We start from the raw sequence: 23,969 nt of genomic DNA, 5'->3' as shown, positions 1-23,969 counted from the left end.
GGAGAAAAACAAGAGGGTGGATTCATTTCGTGAGATCCGTGGTCTAGCAACAGATCCCTAAGTAAGACAACTGGGGCCCCTTCAGAGCTGCAAGGTTTATCAATGCTGAAAGTGAAACCGCTGATCAGGACCATGATGTTAGGTTAAGTGGGAAGTCGCTTTTCCTTTCTGTGTTTCTTTTCAAAGTGCACACAAAGTCAGGAAAACAATCTCTAGCAAATTCTCTGGCACAAGACATCCACATTAATATGGAATTGCCCAGAAATAGCTAAACCACCATTATAGCAGTACTTCCTGTGCCCTGGGGTGGTTAATGCCCATAGGCCAGACGCCAGCAGGGAGAAGTAGAACCTGGTTCAAACCGAAGTTAACTTTCTCCAAAAGCAGGTGGGCCAAAACTCAAGGCCAAATATAGTCTTCTTCGCTTAATGTATTCAGTTATGTATACTTCCTTTGGCGGCTCCTGGGTGGCTTAGTCAGTTAAGCGTCAGACTTTGGCTCAGGTTACGGTCTCACCATTTGTTAATTCGAACCCCACATCGGGCTCTCTGCTGTCAGCACAGAGCCCACTTTGGGTCCTCCCCTTCTATGCCCTTCCCCCCCACCTCAAAAATAAATAAATATATATATACTTCCTTTACGTAATGGCACTAGCTTCCCAGCTAGAGACTCACGCATAAGCCCGGGTTGAATATAACTAGTGTGCGCTGGGAAAGACCGCTGCCTGTCACTTTCCTCTTCTCTGTCTGGATGAACAATAACCACCAGACTGGAATAGACCTTGACGTTTTATAGTCTGAGTCCTTGTGGCTTTCCAGAGAAAAAAATCATCCACTCCCCTAAATCCCCACCCTACCACCCACTCTCTCCCGAGTGACTCCAGCACTGGAGCCTCTAATCTCTCTTGAGCCATGTCCTCTCCCAGTGGGCCATCCACTTTACTGTTATGTCTCACCTCACTCATCACAATTGTTCATGCCCCTCTTGCTTGGTCTTCTGCTGGTTTAAAAAAAGATTGCCTCTGGGGCGCCTGGGTGGCTCAGTTAGTTAAGTGTCCAACTTCGGCTCAGGTCGTGATCTCACGGTTTGTGGGTTTGAGCCCCGCCTAGGGCTCTGTGCTGACAGCTTCAGAGCCTGGGGCCTGCTTCGCATTCTGTCTCTCTCTCTCTCTCTGCCTCTCCCCCACTCACATTCTGTCTCTGTCTCTCAAAAATGAATAAATGTTAAAAAAGAATTGTAAAAAAAGATAGCCTCTGGCATAAGGTTTGAAAGATATTTTATTTTATTATTTATTATTCATTTTTTTAAGTAGGCTCCATGCCCAATGTGGAGCCTGAACTCAAAACCCTGCGATCAAGAGTCGCACGCTCTACCCATGGAGTCGGCCAGGCACCCCTGAAAGATATTTTTTTTTTTTTAATTTTTTTTTTTTCAACGTTTATTTATTTTTGGGACAGAGAGAGACAGAGCATGAACGGGGGAGGGGCAGAGAGAGAGGGAGACACAGAATCGGAAACAGGCTCCAGGCTCCGAGCCATCAGCCCAGAGCCTGATGCGGGGCTCGAACTCCCGGACCGCGAGATCGTGACCTGGCTGAAGTCGGACGCTTAACCGACTGCGCCACCCAGGCGCCCCCCTGAGAGATATTTTAAAGAACATTCAGTAACAGGATGTTCCCTTGAGGAAAGGACAATCAGTGTTGCTGAGAAAGAAACTTCTAAGAGCACCAGTTGGGCCAATTCTTTGAGTTCTGGATTAAGCAACCCTTTCATTTTTCCCCCCCAGAGCAAAATAGGCAAAGCAACAGAAGCAGACCCCGCATAAAGGAAACTGCTCATTAACTTGGAACATCCTATCTGCCCTGAATTCATTCAATCAACCGATACTTACTGAGTACTTACTAGGTGTCACACATTTTCCCAGGCACTTGGGGTATATTCATGAATAAAAGAGATCCCTGCCCTTACAGAGCTCACATTCTCACAGAGGGAAGTGGGTGAGAAATAACAACCTTCATAAATAAGTAAGCTGCAAGCTCTATCAGAAGGTGGTTAACGCTATGAAAAAAGAGAAAAGGATCAGAGATCCAGGGGTGGGTGGGGAAGTGGGCTGTGATTTTAAATATTCAGGTCAGAGGTGGCTCCTGAGGGAAAGGCCCAGTGTAAGGGGTGGGGTGGAGGGTTCTAGGCAAAGGGAAAAGGCCTTTGCTCTGTCTTCTAAGTAGGATGGGAAACCCGGAGCTGTGAGCAGGAGACTGACATGATCTAACTTGTGTTTTATCAAGATCATTCCAGTTGCCACACTGAGACTACACCTAAAGCAAGTAGGTCCCTTAATAGCTCCAAATTTTTTCCTGATCTGAAAACGGGTATCAAAAATGCCTAACTGTATCGCAACTTGCTATGAAGTTCAAAGTCAGTCTTTATAGAAAGCATTGTGAAAATTATGAACTGATATATAAATTGTAGTTATTTTAGAATTTATTTACTATTATTATCACAGTGAATACTATTTTTTTTTTAATTTTTTTTTCAACGTTTATTTATTTTTGGGACAGAGAGAGACAGAGCATGAACGGGGGAGGGGCAGAGAGAGAGGGAGACACAGAATCGGAAACAGGCTCCAGGCTCTGAGCCATCAGCCCAGAGCCTGACGTGGGGCTCGAACTCACGGACCGCGAGATCGTGACCTGGCTGAAGTCGGACGCTTAACTGACTGCGCCACCCAGGCGCTCCAACAGTGAATACTATTAACTCTATCCCACTAAAACCTAAAGCTGCCTTAGCTGTTACCTAAATGTGGATTTAAAAATGAAATGAGAATTTTAAAAAAATAAAAACCAGACAGACCAGCAGAAGTCCCCCACTCTTGACAGAAAGGTAGCTCCGAATTGACAATGAGATAGTAACCACCGCATATAATGAGATAGTAACCACTCATGTAAATATTTTTGTAACAGGTAACATTTGGGTTATTCCTGTAGGTTGCCCTTGTACCAAGGGCCTTACCCTCATTATTTCACTGAATTCTCATAAATGTTCTATGAGGTAGACACTGTTATTACCCTATTTTAGAGAATAAAGTAGAATAATTTGCCTAGGGACACACAACAGTGAAGCAGTATTAGCATATGTCATAGCTAGGAATCCCAACCACTAACCTACAATGCACTCTGCCATTAAATACCATACAGCAAAACCTTTGGCAGTTCTGTTCTTTATTTTGGGATTGGGTTTTGCCCAAGATAAAGTGCTTTTTAAAAACAAAACTTTGGGGCCCCTGGGTGGCTCAGTAGGTTGAGCGTCTGACTTCAGCTCAGGTCATGATCTCACAGCTCATGCGTTCAAGCCCCACGTCGGGCTCTGTGCTGACAGCTCAGGGCCTGGAGCCTGCTTTGGATTCTGTGTCTCCCTCTCTCTCTGCCCCTCCACCACTTGTGCTCTGTCTCTTTCTGTCTCTCAAAAACAAATAAACATTTTTTAAAAATTAAAAATAAATAAAAATAAAACTGTTTTGAAATTATTTTCAATTTATAAGAGATAGTACAATTTATTTCCTATTTCAGCAGAAATAGTACAGAGTTCTTGTACACCCTTCACCAGCTTCCCTTAATGATAAGATCTTACATAATGATAGTACAATGACCAAAACCAGGAAAGTGACTTTAGTACAATACTATTCACCCAAATACAGACTGTATTCAGATTTTACCAATTTTTGTTCTGTTTTATTGGGGGGAGGGGTTCTGGTATAGAGTTCCATGAAATTTTATTACAGGTACAGATTTGTATACAATTACAGAATTGCTTCAACACCAAAAAAAAGTGCTCCCTCATGCTTTAGGAACATCCTACCCAAGCTAATCCCTGACTAGAGTCATCACTGTAAGTTTGTCATTTTGAGAATGTCATATAAATGGAATCATACAGCGTGTAACCTTTGAGATTGACTTTGGTGACTCAGAATAATGCCCTTTAGACAAAGTACTTCCTCGCTCATGTCTCTTAAAGACAGCTCTTACGTCATAGAGGGGGGCAGGAAACAAGTGGAATCAAGAGGGAAAAAGCACATGGCCTTCTTGTTCACGAATGTGCTTGCTTAAAGCAAGTATCAACAATCAAGACTCTTTAAACCACTTATCTACTTAGCACTCTCTTTGTAGAAGGGCTTGGGAAGGTTTACTTGAGTTAATTTCAAAATACAACGGCCTCTCCTTGCAAACGCGGTTTTGCATCAGCATGTGAAGCATAAAACTCCCCACACATCTCTGGTCAGGATGGCATCTCGTTCCCCAACATGAACTTTTGAGATAGATTCAGATATCACTAAAGTGTCCTCAAAATTAAACACAGATGTAAAGAAGAAGAAGACTGTTTTATGTAGTTCTTTTACAATGTTACAAAATTCAGCTGCTTGGGACTGGTCCACAGATAGAGCTGGTTTGATGGAACTTGATGTGTCCAGCACCAGCCCCATGGTGGGAAGCCCACACTGTTGGACCTTTCTCCCTGGACTTCCTTAAGCCCTTTGTGTCTACAAAATGGGTGTAAAAAAAAAATCTGCTCTATTAATGTCACAGAACTGGTTAGAAATATAAATGAGAAGAGATGAGAAGGAGTATATAAGTGCAAAAGCCATCATGCAAATACAAGTTACTTCATTATGACAATGTTCCTTTGTCCCAGTGAAGGGATCTCTGACTCAGAGTCTGTTTGTTCACGTGTTTGTTCATTAGTTGACTCATTCATTCACACAGTTCTGATGTGCCAGGCGCTATGTTGGGTGATGGTGCTAAGATAACTAATAACTAATATGTAATAATCACACTAATTAATAATTTGGGGTGGGGAGACATGTAGATGGCTGTGCTTCCATGTGGGAGGAGGTGCAAATGTTATGGAAGAGGCACTGTGGATACACAGACAAGGACAGGGTGTCCAGAAAGATTTTCAGAAAAGAAATATATATGGGTACACGGATGTCCACATAAGTAACAGCAACAACAACCACCGCCAGAATAAAACAACCTCCATGCTCATCAACAAGGGAGTAGTTAAATAAATTATGGTCCACTCATGCACTGAGGCAATTGCCATAAACATTGAGAGGCCCATGAGTACCTACATGGAAAGATCTACAAGTCTTGGTGATCTATCTATGTGTATATGTACATATGTGAGTATACTTAAGGGAGAAAGGCCTAGAAGGAAGTGAACCAATGGCTCACATTGTGTGTGACATCTGTATGGAGAGTGAAAGTGTGGAGATTCAAGGGAGACTTGACCATTTTGCTTTGGTATGTAACCATGGTTTGAATGTCTTACAATGAACATGTGTTCACACATTACTTGTGTAACAAAAAGGCTGAAATTAATCTGCACGTGTCTTATCATTCCAATTTGAAGGAAAATAATTCATATACTTACATCCACCCAAGGGTATATATATTCACAGAAAAAGTTTGAAAGGAAACACATCAGTGTTTTCGTCATAATTATAAATGTGTAATGAGATGTAAAAATACTTTCTGAATTTTCTACATTTTAAACATGGAAGCATTTAATAGTTATGTGAAATAAAGTTAAAAATCTTTTCATTTTGAAGTAATTATGGATTCACAGAAAGGTGTAAAGAAATATAGGGGGGAAGTTGGGGCACCTGAGTGGCTCAGTCGGTTAAGCATCTAACTTCGGCTCAGGTCATGATCTCCCGGTTTGAGTTCGAGCCCTGCATCAGGCTCAGAACCTGGAGCCTGCTTCAGATTCTGAGTCTCCCTCTCTGCCCCTCCCCCACTCATGCTCTCTCTGTCTCTCAAAAATGAATAAACGTTAAAAAAAATTTAAAGAAATATAGGGAGAAGTTTCATGTATCCTTCACCCTACCTCCCCAATGTTAACATCTTATATAACCATAGCACATTGTCGAAACCACGAAATTGACATTCGTACTATCCACAAAGCTTACTTAGATTTTACCAATCATACATAGACTCGTTTGTGTGTGTGTGTGCGCGCGCGCGCGCGCGTGTGCGTGTGCATGCATGTAGTTCTATGTAAGTTAATCACATATGTAGCTTAACAGTTCCATGTCATTTTTTTTTTTTAATTTTTTTTTCAACGTTTTTTTTTAAATTTATTTTTGGGACAGAGAGAGACAGAGCATGAACGGGGGAGGGGCAGAGAGAGAGGGAGACACAGAATGGGAAGCAGGCTCCAGGCTCTGAGCCATCAGCCCAGAGCCCAACGCGGGGCTCGAACTCAGGGACCGCGAGATCGTGACCTGAGCTGAAGTCGGACGTTTAACCGACTGAGCCACCCAGGTGCCCCCAAACTGCTCTATTTCTATTTTACTCCTATCTTCTCTACCAAAGAAAAAAAATCTCCAAGTTAAAAAAAAGTAAAATAAAAATTGTAGTGAACTTGAAACCCAAGATAGGTTGTAGTTCTAAGAGTATACCACCATTTAGAAATAAATCAGGTCTCCCATCAGAGACAAATTATATACAGCCTTGGATATGAAAAAGATTTTGCAGATATTATCGCAGAAACACACCTCTACTTTCTAAGAAAACACAAACGAGGAAAAGTTGCAGAGGAACAGAGATAGATTTTGTCCCTAGTTTCATCAAATGCTACTGATCCTGGTAAGGACAGGATCACTGAGAGAGAGAAATCCATAGCAAAACTTAAGACAGGGCTATCAACGGGCGCCTGAGTGGCTCAGTCAGTTAACTATCTGACTTTGGCTCAGGTCATGATCTCACAGTTCCTGGGTTCAAGCCCCACATCGGGCTCTCTGCTGTCAGCACAGCGCTTGCTTCTGATCTTCTGTCTCCCTCTCTGCCTCTCCCCCCGCCCCCCCCACATGCACCCTCTCTCTCTCTCAAAAATAAATAAACATTATAAAAAAATGGGGAGGAAGAGAGGGCTATCAAACTGGTGCCTGTAAGAATGCAGAAAACTGTCACATCTAGGAGTTAGGTTCACCAACAAATCAGGTCTGATTTCAGGATGAATTCCAAGCTGGTTTCCAGACATTCTGTGATAGTTATTAGCCCAAGGTATCGAGAACATCTCAGAAGATAAGTTGCAGAAATAAATGGGGTGAAAAAGAAAACCAAGCAGATTTACTAGTGGTTAAACAGTGGCCAAGAAAGTTGATTTAATGAACTGATGTCAACTCAGAGGCTGCCTTTATCAACAGACCACTGGACTCTGCCCTTGGTTAGAATAAAATCTAGATTTTCATCAACAACTTGAAAGAGACACAAACGGCAGCTGGCACAAAGCAGGGGGATGATTTGTTAACCAACGAGGGAAATGAGGTTCCAAGTGGCCTCAGTGGGCTGAGTCAATGGCTTAAATTTTTGTAAGGAGAAATGGTAGGCTGAAATTCCAAAAATAATACATACACAAGAAATAGGAGCGCTCTGGGGCACCCAGGTGCCTCAGTTGGTTAGGCATCTGACTCTTAAAAAAAATTTTTTTTTAAATGTTTTATTTATTTTTAAGACAGAGAGAGACAGAGCATGAGTGGGGATGGGGCAGAGAGAGAGGGAGACACAGAATCCGAAGCAGGCTCCAGGCTCTGAGCTGTCAGCACAGAGCCCAACGTGGGGCTCGAACTCACAAACTGTGAGATCATGACCTGGGACAAAGTCAGACGCTCAACAGACTGAGCCACCCGGGCGCCCTGAGGCATCTGACTCTTGATTTCCCTTCAGATCATGATCTCACAGTTCCTGAGTTCAAGCGCCACATCAGGCTCTGTGCTGGCAGCCTGGAGCCTGCTTGGGATTCTCTCTCTCCATCTCTCTCTCTCTCAAAATAAACAAATAAACATTAAAAAAAAAAAAAAAAAAGAACCAGGACAGCTTTGACTTTGGAGTAACTGATGAGATAAAAGACCTGAGGATTTCAGTTAACCTTAAACTATTAGCCTTCATCAAAAAAGTAATGCAAACTGCATTACCAAGAATATTGTGTCCAAAACACATCACCGTGGCCTCCACTGAACTTATGCGTGTCTTTTCTTTTTTTTTTTTTTTTTTTTTTTAAACGTTTATTTATTTTTTTGAGACAGAGAGAGACAGAGCATGAACGGGGGAGGGTCAGAGAGAGGGAGACACAGATTCCGAAACAGGCTCCAGGCTCTGAGCTGTCAGCACTGGGCCCGACGCGGGGCTCGAACTCACAAACCGCGAGATCATGACCTGAGCTGAAGTCGGCCGCCTAACCGACTGAGCCACCCAGGCGCCCCATATGCGTGTCTTTTCAAAACAACACCGGGGCACCTGGGTGGCTCAGTTGGTTAAGCATCTGACTTCGGCTCAGGTCATGATGTCACCGTTCATGAGTTCGAGCTCCGCATCAGGCTCTGTGCTGACATCACGGAGCAGGGAGCCCACTTAGAGGTCTGTGTCTCCCTCTCTCTTTGCCCCTCCCCTGCTCATGCTCTGTTTCTCTCTTTCTCTCAAAAATAAAATAAATATTCAAAACAACACCAACATCACTAAACTTTCTCAGAAAATAGAGATGGTAGGGATACTTCCTAACTAGTTTTATGAGGTCAACAATACCCTGATACCAGAATCTGACACTACAAAAACAAAATTACAGCCCATTTCCCTCATAAGCATTTTTGTACAATAAGGAATTTAGCTTTTGTCCCTTATAATTTCCTGAGTGACAGGAGTGGCTTTGTTACACTAATGAGGTGACTCACAATTGGCCCCTACAGAAACTGGTCAAGAGAATGACCAGCCATGTGATAAGAGGGTTGAGTCTGGAGATTGTGTTCAATCACATGGCCAATGGTTTAGGCTTTCTTTCTTTCTTTTTTTTTTTTTTTAAATGTTTGTTTATTTTTGAGAGAGAGAGAGAGAGAGAGAGAGAGAGACAGAGGGCAAGCAGGGGAGGGGTAGGGAGACAGGGAGACAAAGAATCTGGAGCAGGCTGCAGGCTCTGAGCTGTCAGCCCAGAGCCCAATGTGGGGCTCGAACCCACAAACCATGAAATCATGACCTGAGCTGAAGTCGGATGTTCAACCAACTGAGTCACCCAAGTGCCCCCACATGGCCAGTGATCTAATCAGAAGTGCCTATGTAAGGAAACCTCCACAAAAAAAATCTGCTCCCCAAAGCTTAGTAGAGTGGCCTTTTCCTGGATCTGCCAGGAGGGTGAAACACCCTAATTCAAAGAGGATAGGGCACAGAAGCTCTGCACTGAGGACCCTCCCAGATATCACCCAAGGCGTATGTCTTGTAACAAAACTGTAATCATTAAGTATTGTAAATATTTCCCGAGTTCTTATGATCATATGATAAAAAAATACAATTTTTGGCAAACTGAGAATAGAAAGAAACATCTTCAACCTAGTGAAAGGCATTGTCCCAAACCCACAGTTTATTTCATACTTGGTGACTGGGACAGAAACGTCCACTCTCCCCACTTTTATTTGGCATTGTGCTGGAGTCTTGGCCACTAAAATAAGGAAAGGGACAGAGATAAAAAGACAAGGATTGGACAGATAGAAGTAAAACTCTCTTGCAGGTGAGAAGTAAATGTCTCTTGCAGGTGACATGTCTACATAGAAAATCCAAGGAATCTACAAAACAACAACAATAAAGCCCTCTTAGAATTAATACATCAATGTCACAAGGTTGTAGGATGTAAGATCCACATACATAAATTCATTTATTTTCTATATACTAATAGTAAACAATTGGGAAATGAAATCAAATGTGCTACTTACCAACACCAGCAACATAAAATATTTAAGAATCCCTTTAACAAGTGACCTATAAGACCTCTACATCAAAAACTATTAAAAAAATTCCTGAGGGGCGCCTGGGTGGCGCAGTCGGTTAAGCGTCCGACTTCAGCCAGGTCACGATCTTGCGGTCCGTGAGTTCGAGCCCCGCATCAGGCTCTGGGCTGATGGCTCAGAGCCTGGAGCCTGTTTCCGATTCTGTGTCTCCCTCTCTCTCTGCCCCTCCCCCATTCATGTTCTGTCTCTCTCTGTCCCAAAAATAAATAAACGTTGAAAAAAAAATTTATAAAAAAATTCCTGAGAGAAATTAAAGGAGACCTAAATAAATGGACAGTGTGTGTTCTGGGATCAGAAGTCTCCATATTATTAAGATGTGATCTCTCCCTAAATTGATCTAGAAATTCAGTACAATTGCAGAAGTGCCTGGTTGGCTCAGTTGGTTAAGCATCTGACTCTTGATTTTGGCTCAGGTCGTGATCTCATGGTCGTGACATCGAGCCCTGCTATGCTGGGTGTGAAGACTGCTTAAGATTCTTTCTCTCCCTCTGCCCCCTAAGCCCCCGCTCCATGCGCATGCACTCTCCCTCTCTCTCAAAAAAAAAAAAAAAAACAATTAAAAAAAAATAGAGTTGCGGGGTGCCTGGGTGGCTCGGTTAAGCGTCCGACTTCAGCTCAGGTCATGATCTCGCAATCTGTGATTCAAGCCCTGCGTTGGGCTCTGTGCTGACAGCTCAGAGCCTGGAGCCTGCTTCGGATTCTGTGTCTCCCTCTCTCCGTCCCTCCCCTAGTCACACTGTCTCTCTGTCTCTCAAAAATGAATAAACGTTAAAAAAAAAATTGCAAACAAAATCACAACAGACTCTTGCAAAACTGTCAAGCTGATTCTAAGATTTATATGAAAATAGGCAAAAGACCCGAAGTGACACTTCACCTAGAGGATATATGACTGGTCTATAAGCACAAGAAAAAAATGCTAAAATCTTTTCTAAATAGAATTTAATATTAGACATTAGGGAAATAAAATGCAAATTGAAAATTTACCATTTCACATCCACTAGGGTGTCTAAAATGAAAAAACTAACCATAGCAAATGTTGGCAAGGATGTAGATAGGGCATCTGGAATGCTCATCCACTGTTGCTAGGAATAGAACTTGGTGTAACTTCAGAACACAGTTTGGTGGTTTCTTTAAAAGTTAAACATATACCTAGTATTCGATCCAGCAATTCTTCTCCCAGGTATTATCCAAAACAAAATAAAAACATATGTCTCCCAAAAAACTTGCACACAAGTATCTGTAGCTGCTTTATCATAGCCAACTCCTGTAAACATCCCAAATGTTCACCACACAGACAAACAAAATGTAGCATATCCATACCGTAACAGCGCTATTAGCAGTAAGCACAAAGTACTCCTACAACAACACGGATGAATCCCAAAAATGTCACATTGAGGGAAAGAAGCCTGAGACAAAAGAATATACACTTTGCGACTCCATTTATTTAATGTTCAAGAGTTAGCAAAACAGGGGCGCCTGCCTGGGTGGCTCAGTTGGTTAAGTAATCCGACTCTTGATTTCGGCTCAGGTCATGATTTCATAGTTCGTGAGATCAAGTCCCGTGTTGGGCTCTATGCTTACAGCGAGGAGCCTGCTTGGGATTCTCTCTCTCTCCCTCTCCCCGGCTGGCTAGCGTGCACTCTCTCAAAACAAGTAAATAAACATAAAAAAAAAAAAAAAAAAAAAAAAAAGAACTAGCAAAACTAATACGTGATGACAGATATCAGTACACCATTGTCTATGAGAGGTGGGGACTGATGGGAAGGGAGCCTGAGGGGCATTCCGAGGTGATGACAATGTTCTATGCCTTGATTGAAGGGGTGGTTACATGCGTGTCTACATTTATCAAAACTCACTGAGTTGTGCATTTAAATTCTACACAACTTAACTGTATGTCAGTTTCACCTCAATAAAAACAAATGTCTTTACAGGACTTCAGAGTTACCATCCTAGCAGGGGTGGGGTGTATTTTCCAAATTGACTTTGAAACTAAAAAGTAGCTTGATTATCAGCTTCTTGGGGAGACTCAAAAATAATTCAGATGGAGGGAGAGAAAACCCTAATATTCCTCGTGGAGTCAGGAGTTAGGAAAATGATAAATCCGAGGGGCTGGCATTCATTTGCTGGTCTATTCTTGCCATGAATATTCAGTGAGTGCTTCTATGAGTCAGGCACTGCCTTGGGACAGACAAAGTCCTTGTCCTTGCTGAGCATATACTCTCTGAGAAGACAGACAAGGAAGCTACAGAAATAAATGGGGTGATTATAGACTGTGGCGAGTGCAACACATGACTGGGAGTCCATAAAGAGGTGGGAAGGTCCGAAAATAGTTGAATGACCAGGAAAGGCTTCCCAGAAGAAGTAATCTTTGAGTTGTGTCATGGGGCAGAGGGCAGAGGGCAGAACAGTGCAGGCAGACAGAAGAAAGGATGCAAAGGTCCTGAGGCAGGAAGGAGGGCAAGGTGTCTGAGGGAATGACAGACAATCAGGATGACCGGTGCTTGATAAGCAGGGAGAAGAAGGTGCGTCGGGTTGGGTTGGAGAGTCGGGCGGAGGCCAGAGCTCACAGGGCCGATGGGCAGGGACAGGAATGAGTCTGAGTGACAGTCTAAGACTACAGGGAGCCACTGAGGAGGATGGATTGGAGTGGGGACAGGGCTGGAAGCGAAGAGACCAGTTAGGGAGCTACTTACCGCACTGGTAGGGTGCTGGCAGCGGTGTGGAGCAGGGAAGGAGAGAAAACAGATTCAGGATGCACTGTAGAAGCAGAATGGACAGAACTTGCTGATGCATTTGGCATGAAGAATGAGAAAGAGGAAGGCTGGGCCAATGGTGATACCATTTACTAAGATGGGGAATTCTGGGGCAAAGTGAGTGTGGAGAGGAGGTGGAACAGGAGTTTCATTTTAAGATACTTATGTACCAGCAAGTGAAAATGCCAAGGAGGCACTTGGATACATGAGCCTGGACCTCAGAAGAGAGGGCCGGGCCAGGACACAAAGCCCAAGGCTACCGTTGCACAGATAGTATTGAAGCCAAGGACAGAGAGGAACTCTCCCAGGGTGGCGGGACTGTCTCAGAGTGAAAAGAAGTGGGTCCAGGGATGCGCCTGTCAAGGGCAGAGGAGAAGCAGTGGGGTGGGAAGGAAGCCAGGAAGACTGTTGCCAGAGGTTCACCCCTGTGTTCTCAGAACCTAGAACAGCCCCTGGGATACAGCACTCCCTGGCAAGATGGTCGCTGACTGCATGAAGAAAGGAAGGATTTGGGGGTGGTGCCCTTGCTAGATGTTGCTAGATGTTGCTGAAAAGAAGCCAGAGAGGAGTCCACCGGCTTTCGTAGCACGGGAAACAGCAAGGGCATTGACTCCAAGAGCCTTGTCAGGGAGGTGACGGGAATGAAGCCGAGATACTTCCATTTGGATGGGAATCAAGACGACCACCATCAGCGCGGCCACAATCCACAATGACTCAGTCATCCCACAGCAGTGCCACGTGACCAGTGGGGTTCCCTGCTGTCAAACCTCCCATCAGGGGTCTTTGCGTCAAGTGGTTTCCTGAAGTGCATGGCCTGCCAGGCCAGCCAAGCGCCAGCTGCAATGGGAGGTATGAGCAAGACTCCCCCTGCCTGGGCTCAGGGACTCTGGCCACTTCGCTAACTTAACCACAGACACCCTTCAGGGCATTCACCCACTCCCCAGCCCTGGCTTGTGAATTCTCACTCCCGGGGTTTCTTTTCCACGTACCCTCACCTCAGCTGCCACACCTGTGTTTCATTCTCTTCTATCCGCTGCTAGTGCAAGGCAGTGGTCACCAAACTTGTGATCCCTCTCACTATTAGAAAGGAAACAATAAATAAGTCACACGGCTTGGACTTACCAGGCACAGTTAGAACAGAAGGGGATTTTTCTGGCTGTTCATTAACACGGCTGCTGTTCTGAACCCAGAAAATGTTGACGGGCTCAGGAGGGCCCACGGCCTGACAGGTGAGGTTGAAGGCTGTGTTTCTTGTGACATTCATGCTCTCAGGCTGTCTAGTAAAGTGAGGAAGGCCTGCGGAGAAAGAGTTCAGGGAAAGAATGTTTCAGATCTTCAAGCAAAGGCAGAGCCCCAAGGGGAATGGAGACTGTTCTAGAACTTGGCAATAGATTTCTTTATATACCACCCCTGGTCTGAAATGGCTAGTTTGCACCTTCTGAAAGTTGGCTGAGAAAGAATAGAAGCTAATTCTTACCCAACTAGCTCCAGCCGGCTTTCTAGGACACTTTCTCAAAGGGGTTATGATGGTGATTCAGAACTGGTTTTACCAGAAGGGAGGGAGGCCTGGCGGTGTTGAAATCAGGCATTATTCCACCTCCAGGGACAGGCTGGCACGTTTTTCAGTGTTTCTTACCAAATTACACATGGAGTGAAAACAAAGCCACGTAATAGGTCCACCTGTTTTTGCGGACAATCCACTGCGCGTGTCCCTTTAAGATGAATGATAATGAATTTAAACATCTGTACACTTGTACAGGGCTTATACAGGGCCGGCCATTTTTCAAAGCGCATTCTAATGATAACAGTGTGGACACAGTTACACACTTCCAATCCTAAGATCTTTGACTGTTATTCAGAATCGAGGCCATAAGGAATGGAACTTTAGAAATACCTCAGAGAAAGCCAGTGAGTACGTACTTGGAGCATATGCTAAAAAATTAACAAGTCAAGTTAACCGTCCTCAGGCACTTAAACCATGTTCTTTGAGGATTGGGAACTCACAGATCTGGTCCCAGAAGGAATGATGTGGGAGCGGCATAATGGGCTTCTTTATTCCTATCTCAAAGTTTTGCAAAACTCCATTTGGACCTAATGTGATCCTGCCCTGGGCATTTTGTTGGGATTCTGACAAGTTAAATGTCCTCTCAACATTTTCCCAACATTTACAGCAAATGTAGGAACACTACCATCCTCCACACCCCCACTTTCCCCTAGGGCTGGTGCTGACATAACCCTGAGGAGGCATTAGCTGTCCAGCCTGGGATGGGCCTAGAGCAGAGCGCTAACACAGACTCCTCTGAGGGGCCTCCCCACCTCAGGCCTCCTGCAGCATTAGTGGGTATGAGGTTTAGGTTTGCAAAAGGATGGGTAGCAGAGGAGGCTTTGCTTGTGGGACCGTTCTGGTTGAACTTCCCTGAAAAGCCAACCATTTGTTTTTTCTAAAGCCTGTGGTGAGGCGGGTCAGGAGAAAGTAGAAAAGAAAGGTGTTTGGGTGCTTCTGCTGGCAGGGGTATCTCAGAAAGCCAAGATGCAAGGGCCCTGGAGGCAGCCCGTGGGCTGGTGAGGAATGACAACTTGTGGTGAGAATAGAGGTGCTTCCTCCTTGGAGGCTTCCTCGACAGGCACCGCCATTGCAGAACCAGGCGTGCGCCCCAAGACCCGGGCTCACCTAGCCATCAGCTCACAACCCCTACTGCAGTTCAAGTTCCTTGAGGGCAGAGACCGCCTTCTTCTAGTCAACGTCTCATTCGGACCCACACTGAGCCCGTCTTATGTCACGTCATGGAACTGCACTGAACCATCTACCTGACAAATCCTAGGGCCCAAAATGAGTCCCAGATTGAGCTGCTGACCCAGTTCAGGAAAACCACTCACCCTCCTGGCTTCACCATCCACATGTACCGATGTTGAATAATAGGCCAATCATCCCTAGACCAGGCGAAGGGTACCTGGTGCCAGCACTGAGAACCAGATAATGGAATGCATATCGCTTCCAGAAAAGTCTCCAGGTTTCTAAACTGTAAATAACCTGAGGACAAAGGAGTCCCTAATCTGTTTTTTATCTCAGCCCTATTGCTCAGGATAGAGCTAAAACTTTGAGGATTGAATTCATGCCATTTATTTATTATTACCTGAAGTCTAAAAAGAGGGTCACCTTATAAAATGTCAGTGCTTATGAATTTGCAAAGTTTGATTACAGAGTTATAAATGAGCACGCTAAACTCTAGAGTTTTATATGCAAAGCAATAAATACAGGTCACTCTGTAGCCTCTGGACTTACCCTGCACCTCGATGTAGATGGGGTCAGACACAATCTCTTCGTTGTTTATTTTCATCTTACAGATATATGAACCATTGTCTGAACGCTGCACACTGGTTATGCTTCAAAGAAAACACATAGAGATATTTACACTGAATACCCTTTGAGTTTCTGCTATAGGAAAAGAACATTCTTCAACCTCTTTATCATATGCTCTGAGTGTTAATCTTCTGTGTCAACGTGGCTAGGTCACGGCATCTAGATATTTGGCCAAATATTACTCTAGATGTTTCTGTGAAAGTATTTTTCAGATGTGGTTAACATTTAATTTTTTTTTTTTACATTTATTTATTTTTGAGAGATAGAGACAGAGCAAGTGGGGGAGGGGTGGAGAGAATGAGACACAGAATCCGAAGCAGACTCCAAGCTCCGAGCTGTCAGCACACAGCCCGACGTGGGGCTCGAACCCACAAACCGCGAGATCATGACCTGAGCCGAAGTCAGACACCCAACTGACTGAGCCACCCAGGCACCCATATGTGGTTAACATTTAAATCAGTAGACTCTGAGTAAAGATTACCCTTCACAACACGGGTGGGCCTCATCCAGCCGGCTGAGAGCCATACTTATGAGCAAAGACCGAGGTCCTCCAAGGAAGAGGGAATTCTGCCCCTAAATTGCTTTCGGACTCAAGACTATAATATCAACTCTTCCCTCGGTCTCCAGCTGCTGCCCTGCCTGTTTCAGATTTGCCAGCACCCACAATCACATTAGCCAATTCCTTAAAATAACTTTCTCTCGTTCCTTCTTTGGTTCTCTTTTTTCTGAAGAAACATGACTAACACATATGCTGTCCCTCCTCTTGCCTTCTATGGAAGGCTCTGTACCAGGGTTCTCTATGTTGGGGTATTGCCCCATCAAGGCATTTTGCTGCAAATTTGTAGGGTTGTTTTTTTTTTTTTTAATTTTTTTTTTTAACATTTATTTATTTTTGAGACAGAGAGAGAGAGAGCATGAACAGGAGAGGGTCAGAGAAAGAGGGAGACACAGAATCCGAAACAGGCTCCAGGCTCTGAGCTGTCAGCACAGAGCCCGATGCGGAGCTCGAACCCATGGAGCGCGAGATCATGACCCGAGCCGAAGTCGGACACTCAACCGACTGAGCCACCCAGGTGCCTCTGTAGGGTTGCTTTATGTGGGCACAATAACTAGGAGGCACCATGGTTTTTAGGGGCCAGGGGCAACTGTTCCAAAACCCAAATGACTTTCTGAGACTAGAACCCAATTCCATTTATAGACACACAAAGAATTTGTCTGGTCTTAATATCCACCTAATACCCAGGACTGCAATTACCTGAAAATGGGGGCTGCCATCCCTTTGTCCTGTTTGGAACTTGGCCATGACTCACATCACGGACAGCACCTCCCTATTTGCGGCTGCCACGTGCGTGAGGGGCGTGCCAGGGTGCAAGTCCCTGTGTATTCTATGATCTCTCCTGGAGTGGTCATGCCAGGCATCTACATGTTCACATTCGTATTATTTTATTATAGATCACCTTTCTTTCGTTTTCCTTATACTATAGTTTGAACACTACATGTTGTAAAGTATCTGCTATAAACAGGTGGCCTTAGCTCTAAGAGCTTCAGAATCCTGCTTTCCACCCTTCAGACATGTTTACACACAAGAAGTTAGGCAAAACCTGCCCTTAGCTGGGTGTGGGAAGGGGTGAGGGCATGAGGAACTCTTTGAAATGCCTTCAAACGCTCTCAAAGGGGGGACACCTTCACTGACCCAAAGGCACTGATTTCTTCTACTGTGCTCATCAGACAGAGCACAGGCTGTGGCTAGAGAAAGAAAGTAAAGAAGAAAACTGTGGAGGGGTCCATCTTCCTTTCTAGTAGCTTGTTCCCTGATACAACTTATTTATCCCAAAGCAAAATAAGACCCATCCCTCAACCCATCAAGGCCTGAAGCTTAATGCTTAAAAGAGACCAGGAAGCTGGCAAGGTCAGAGGGGACGCCATCTCAGCCCACAGGTGGCAGCCACCAGGATAAACAAACAGCACAGCGGCATCAGGAGTCAATTTGCCACAGCAAGGCCCCTTGGACTTGAGGTTGGACACACGGTTTTGAACACACGGTTTTCAGAACAAACATAGAACATTTTAAATTACAACTTCTCCCCAGTGATACCATGTTGCAGTTCCCTTTTAGCTTCTGATAAAGAGTAAGTAAAATACACATCAAGAATGGTGTCAATCAGGGGCCCCTGGGTGGCTCAGTTGGTACTTCGGTTCAGATCATGATCTCGTGGTTTGTACGTTCAAGCCCCTCATCAGGCTCTGTGCTGACAGCTCAGAGCCTAGAGCCTGCTTCCGATTCTGTGTCTCCCTCTCTCTCTGCCCCTCCCTGCTCGCGCTCTGTCTCTCTCTGTCTCAAAAATAAACAAACATTTAAAAAAAAAAAAAAAGAATGGTGTCAATCAGAATGAGGAGAACCAGAGCTGCTTGGGTTAATATTACCCAATAATGTGACTATCATCTGTCACCTGCACTTTCTGATGTGCCAATCTGAGCAGTGCCCCACTGACTCAGAATACTTTGCCTTCCCCTTTCCCCTCACTTCTGTGTGGGAGTGATATAATTTTGGAATTGCACCTGATGAACGGAAGTTGGACTTGGGGAGGACTCAGGATTTCAAAGAAAGGCCAGATCTCTCCATGCTTTAGGGCAGGGCTGAAGGTCACAATGTCTAGAGGTCACTGGGAGAACAAGGAAAGAGACTTCACAGGACAAATATCTCCAAATAAGGGGTTAGCTGACCCTCCTCTAATAAATCTCCCTGGATGTCATGGTGGCAGGAAGAAAGAGGGAGAGAAGCAGGTGTCCAGAATGGTGCCTGGACCAGCATGAGTATCAGCCAGGGGCTGAATGGTGCACCTGCTTCTAGGAGCTCTTGAAGATTCTGCATGGCTGAGCAGTCTAGTTTTCTTTGCAGTGCAAAAACAAACCAACAAACAAAAAATAAAACAAAACAAACCAAAAAACAAGGTCATGGCTACCAAAGATGGGGTCCTTTCCACATATTTCACAGATTCATTTTAGAAGAGGAGTCATTGTCTTGAGGCCAGGCCCAGGAGCTGGACTGATGATAAGATCTGACAGGCTGAGGACAGCTGTGCCTCTGAAGACCTGGCTCTGGCTCAGGGTCCGGGAACCCGGTGTTGCAGCAGCCTTGTCACATGACTTAGGTAGTCAGGAGCCAGAGTGCAAGTGAGGGCCACAGAGGGATGCAGGGCAAGGCCGAGGAAGGCAGCCCAAGGATGCAAAGTACTCCTGTGTGCGTGGGGGGCGGGGGGGGGGGGAATGACTGAGAAACTATTGGGTGCAAGTAATAGTTTAGCAGCACAGCTTGGACTTCAGAAATCAGACGCAAAGGGCATGAAAAGTCTAGGAGCATCTTAAGCCAACCAGCAAGGAAGGAAAATTCAACCAGGAGGAGAAAAGGAGAGCTCAAAGGAAACATGATCAAAACTTTGTCTTTAGTCATTCATATCAGGAAGAGGTCAGCAATCGCCTGGGGAGATGGGTTACGTGCCTGCATTAATTAGCAAGTCCAGACCCAGATTTTCCACAAATAATTCTACATGTTGCTTCCTAGACATGCAAGTAAAGGCTGCCATGCTGAGAGCAGGGTGGGGGGTGAGGTGGAGAAGAGTTGCTGTCCCCAACTTCTCCCCTTTCCTAAAGGAAACAGCAGGCACAGTCTCTAGAGGCTCCCCAGCGAAGGCTCTGAGCTCAGAATAGCAATCTAGGCATTCTAACAACTGAGTAAGAGGAGTTCCAGAAAGAACACAGGAAGGAGAGCATAATTCAAGAAAATGCCCCAGGGCTGGATTCTAGGTCTTTCTTAACCAGGCCTGTAGGTGGGCAGCACAGTGGAAGAGAAAAGACCCACCAAGACCACCCATCTCTCATCAGGAGATGTCACAACTCCAAGATAAAGTGGAGGTCCAGAAGCTTCCAGAGAGAAGTAAAGTGAGTCATTCACAAATGAATCAGAACCCCACCACACTTCTCAAGAACAAATCTGGGGGCAAAAAGGAAATATATCAATGACTTCCAAATGACAACAGGAAATTATTCTTTTTGAGTTCTGTATCCAGACAAACTACCTCAATGTGAGGATAAAAAACACAATAGCATTTTCAGACATGCAAGGTCCATGCTGGTGGAGGATGGGCTCTGTGCCAAAGCGAAGGAGTAAAAGCCAAGAGGCGGGGTTGGGGGCGGTGCGGAACCTGGTCTCCAGGAGGAAATAGGAGAAACAAGGGTTAAGATGACAGAGCTGCACCCCAGACCTGGGGAGCAACCTGCCCAGGTTCTTCTGCAGGAGAAGGACAGGACAGGCATCTCCTAGGAAAAGATCAGGCCTGGTAATCGCATCACTTTGAGAGGAGATGTATGTAGAGTTTAGGGACAAATGAGAGTGACACTTAGAAAATTAAGCAAACTAACAAGCAAGAAAACTATTAAATTGAGGACAATCAAAAAGCTGTGAAGAAGTAAGATGTAACCACAGCCTACTGTATGACTCAGCTGAAAACAGCATTTACATAGCCACAAAAAATGTGAAGTCCTGGGTACTGATTTAACCAGAGTTGTAACGTTCTATTAGATGAACTCCAGGGCTAGGCGCGTGCGCGCACACGCACGCACACACACACACACACACACACACACACACACGAGTCATAAGGATTGAATACCTACAAAAGATACCCAAGAAGTGGATAACCACAGCTCCTCGTTGGGGTAGGGCTGGAGGCTGGAGCAGAAGAGAGGATTTTTGAACAGTTGGAGTATTTTACCATGTGTATGTACTGCTTTAAAAAAGGTATAAAAATTGTGTCAGATTCTGGTCAAATACAAACATCTGAACCGGGGAAAACCAAAGCCACCATACAGACTCAGCCACCGCGTCTAGACAGGAACCACCTGGACAGAGCCACAGGGCTCTTTGCATCTGCAAAAGTCCATCACACCAGGGTGGCCTCAGCTGGGTGAGTCCCAGTACGTCCTGTAAGGACACAGAGCCTCCTTGTTTCTCAGACCTATCACATGTAGACTGGCCTGCTCAGATATGGCTCTGAAGTAGCAGCTACATTCTAGAGGCTTCTTAAAAGAAATACAAAAAAGAACAAATGGGGTACAGTTCTACTTACATGAGGTACGTAGAGTAGTCAAAGTCACAGGGAAAGAAAGTAGAATAGAGGTCACCAAGGACTGGGGGAAAAGGGAATGAGGGGTTAGTGTTTAATGGGCATGGAGTTTCCCTCTGGGGGGCTGAGAAAGTTCTGAAGATGGATGGTGGTGATGGGTGCCACACCAAAATGAATGTACTTAAATGCCACTGAATTGTATACTCGGAAAGGGTTAAAATGGTACATTTTATCCTATGTATATTTCACCATGATAAAAATATTAAAAATGAAAAAACAGTTGTAGAGAAATACAAGTTTTAGAAAACTATAAAATCCTTCCAGCTCTAGCTACAGAGAACTAAGCTAGAATTGAATTCCCAGTGGGGAATCCCTAGACTACACAAAAAACATGTCAAAATACTTTTCCTTTGCCACAAATTACCCCAATAACTGAATGTGCAGGGCCGGCTGGCCTACAGGAACATTGGCTTTTGTTTCTGTTTGAGAGTTTGGTCCCCCCAGTCTTCTGGTCTGATGGCTGGTGCCTCCCTGGAATGCTTTACCTGACCAGGGAGTGTTTCCACCCAAGCCAGAGAGCTCCTTATACCTTATGCCCGACTTTAGAGCTAACTGTATCCCAAAAAGTACCCCCTCCTTTAGAGACTCCAGGGAAAGGTCCCGGCTACACAGCATCCCGGGATCTGCACAAATGGATGAGCTACAGTTTCAAGCTGATATCAAGTGCAAATGAGGCAAGATACCAGTCGGAGAGCCGAGGTGGCTTGGCTTAAGCCTGGTGGCTTAAGCCCTACAAAGGAGACTTGCTACAAGCCCTGGAGAGATAGAGCCTGAGGTGTGCACCATCCAGGACTAGGTCAGGACTATGGGGTCCGGGGAGGGCGGGGGGTGCAATTTTCAGCGTTAATCACCAAGCCATCAATTAGGAATACCCCAACCTGCTGGCGGACACAGAGTGTTCCCTACACCTACAATAGACGTCCAAGTGAAAGAAGAAAACATGCGAATTATTAGCAAAGAATGGACTCAGCTCAAGAGGGCACCTGGGCTTGAAGCACCACATCAGTTACTTTTTCCCTTGTATATGCCCCATTATTCGTTATTATGCAAAAACAATTTTTAAGGTTTTCCCTGTACAATTTCACATACATCCTTCTGTATTTGTTTCTGCTTTACAACAGTAGGTTACAGTGGCATAGAGCAGTCAGTATTTTGAAGGCGTTTAATAATACAGGAGAACATTCATAATAGGATGTTACGTGGGGGGAACGAGGTATATAATCATCTGTGTCATAAAATGCTAATTTCATTTCAGGAATATTAATTTCATATGTGCTTGGAAAAGTTTTCTCAGGGTTGTGGGCCATGGTTTCTTTCTCTGTACATGTTTGGTAGTTTCTACATATTTAACAAAATACATATATTACTATTAAAAGAACTATTTTTTAAGTTAATTTATCTATTTTGAGACAGAGAGAGAGAGAGAGAGAGAGGGCTCAGGGGAGGGGCACAGAGAGAGGGAGACAGAGAATCCCAAGTAGGCTCCATGTTCAGCTCAGAGCCTGATGTGGGGCTTGAACTCATGAACCGTGAGATCACGACCTGAGCCGAAATCAAGAGTTGGACGCTTAACTGAGCCACCCAGGTGCCCTTAATATAAATTTAAAATATACGCATAGAGGAACTAAGACCAAGCAGTTTCTAAAAACCTTTTAGGAACACTCTTACTCATGATGTTAAATCTCCTTTAACCTTTCCCAAGTAGGGTGGGGCTTGTACTTAAATGCACATGAACTTCTTCTTTTAACATTTCCACATCCACCCCCATCCCCGGTTTCAATAAACTGAGGTTTGACCGAAAGATGGGTTGGGTCCTGAGTGGCAGAAGTGCCCCCTCAGTCCTGATGCCAGGTCCTCTCCCCTAAATCGATACTTCAAGGCCAAATCTACAAGTATGCACATCTCCTAACCTACTTTTAGGGTCAAAGACCAGATAGCTGACTGACCCTTAGTTTTAGAATGGGGCATTTGGGGGTTCGAGTGTGGGGTCTGCCCGATATGAAAGAGGAAATGTGGAACCAACAAAAACTCAGAAAGTTAAATCACATCCACAATCCTGGTCAGTCTCTAGCAACTCACAATTGCTTCATATTTAAAGGATGCATGCTGGTACGAATTGTGGGGGCCTCTCTCTGGAGACCCCATCATTTTCGAAATTCATTACCCTTTCTTATAATAACACCTTATACAAAACTGGCTTATGTCCTAACTCCAAACACCTCGTGTTTCTCCCCATACTCCTCTGACCCCTGCCAATATACACATATGTATTTTGTACATTCCCTTAAATACACGTGGCCCATACAGGTATTCTTAAGGGCAACTCCAAGAAAATTACAAGCTAATGAATTCCATGTGTTGAAGGCCTAGAATTTATTTTTAACTCTTCACTGTTCCTGGCAACCAGAGTGGATTTCTTTCAGGGCCCATGAGATGGGAGAAGAGACGATATTGCAAGTGTGCAAACCAGGCCCCCCGTTTAAGGGTGACAGCTTACTCTCCAGTGACCCCGGGCAAGTCACCCTACTCAGAGGGACCTCAAAGTCATCATCTAGAAGATACCATATTTAGGGTCTCCAACATCCTTCTTTCTTGCCAAGAAATTACACGGATATTTATAGTCTTGATTCAGTCACTACAATTTCCTTCATACGGCTCCTGTGTCACCTGAACATTAATATACTTGAAGAATATTGTAATGGTGGACTCAGTACTGTCCCCAAAGCTACTCAATTCAGCTGAGTGTCCACGGTTTACAAGAATTCTGATCACTAACTTTGCCGTATGGCTTAGTTTGGAGGTCAAATAAGATTTTTTTTTTCCCCTTCAGAATGAGTTTATGAG

The 23,969-nt window shown here is 44.6% G+C and overlaps 1 protein-coding gene across 3 annotated transcripts in view; it reads right to left on the bottom strand.

Moving 5' to 3' along the window:
* MERTK (MER proto-oncogene, tyrosine kinase) overlaps positions 1-23,969 on the bottom strand; it is a 148,558-nt gene that overhangs the window by 72,871 nt on the left and 51,718 nt on the right. For all 3 annotated transcript variants that reach the window (XM_040496731.1, XM_040496733.1, XM_040496730.1), the window contains exons 3-4: positions 15,865-15,965; positions 13,704-13,877 (exon numbers count right to left, since the gene is read on the bottom strand). In XM_040496731.1, coding sequence (XP_040352665.1) covers positions 13,704-13,877; positions 15,865-15,965 — 275 coding nt within the window. The remainder of the gene's footprint in view (positions 1-13,703; positions 13,878-15,864; positions 15,966-23,969) is intronic.

Source organism: Herpailurus yagouaroundi, unplaced genomic scaffold (assembly GCF_014898765.1).
Source record: "Herpailurus yagouaroundi ecotype Mexico unplaced genomic scaffold, PumYag 188, whole genome shotgun sequence".
NCBI lineage: Eukaryota > Metazoa > Chordata > Mammalia > Carnivora > Felidae > Herpailurus > Herpailurus yagouaroundi.
This window is presented reverse-complemented; position numbering and strand designations above follow the sequence as displayed.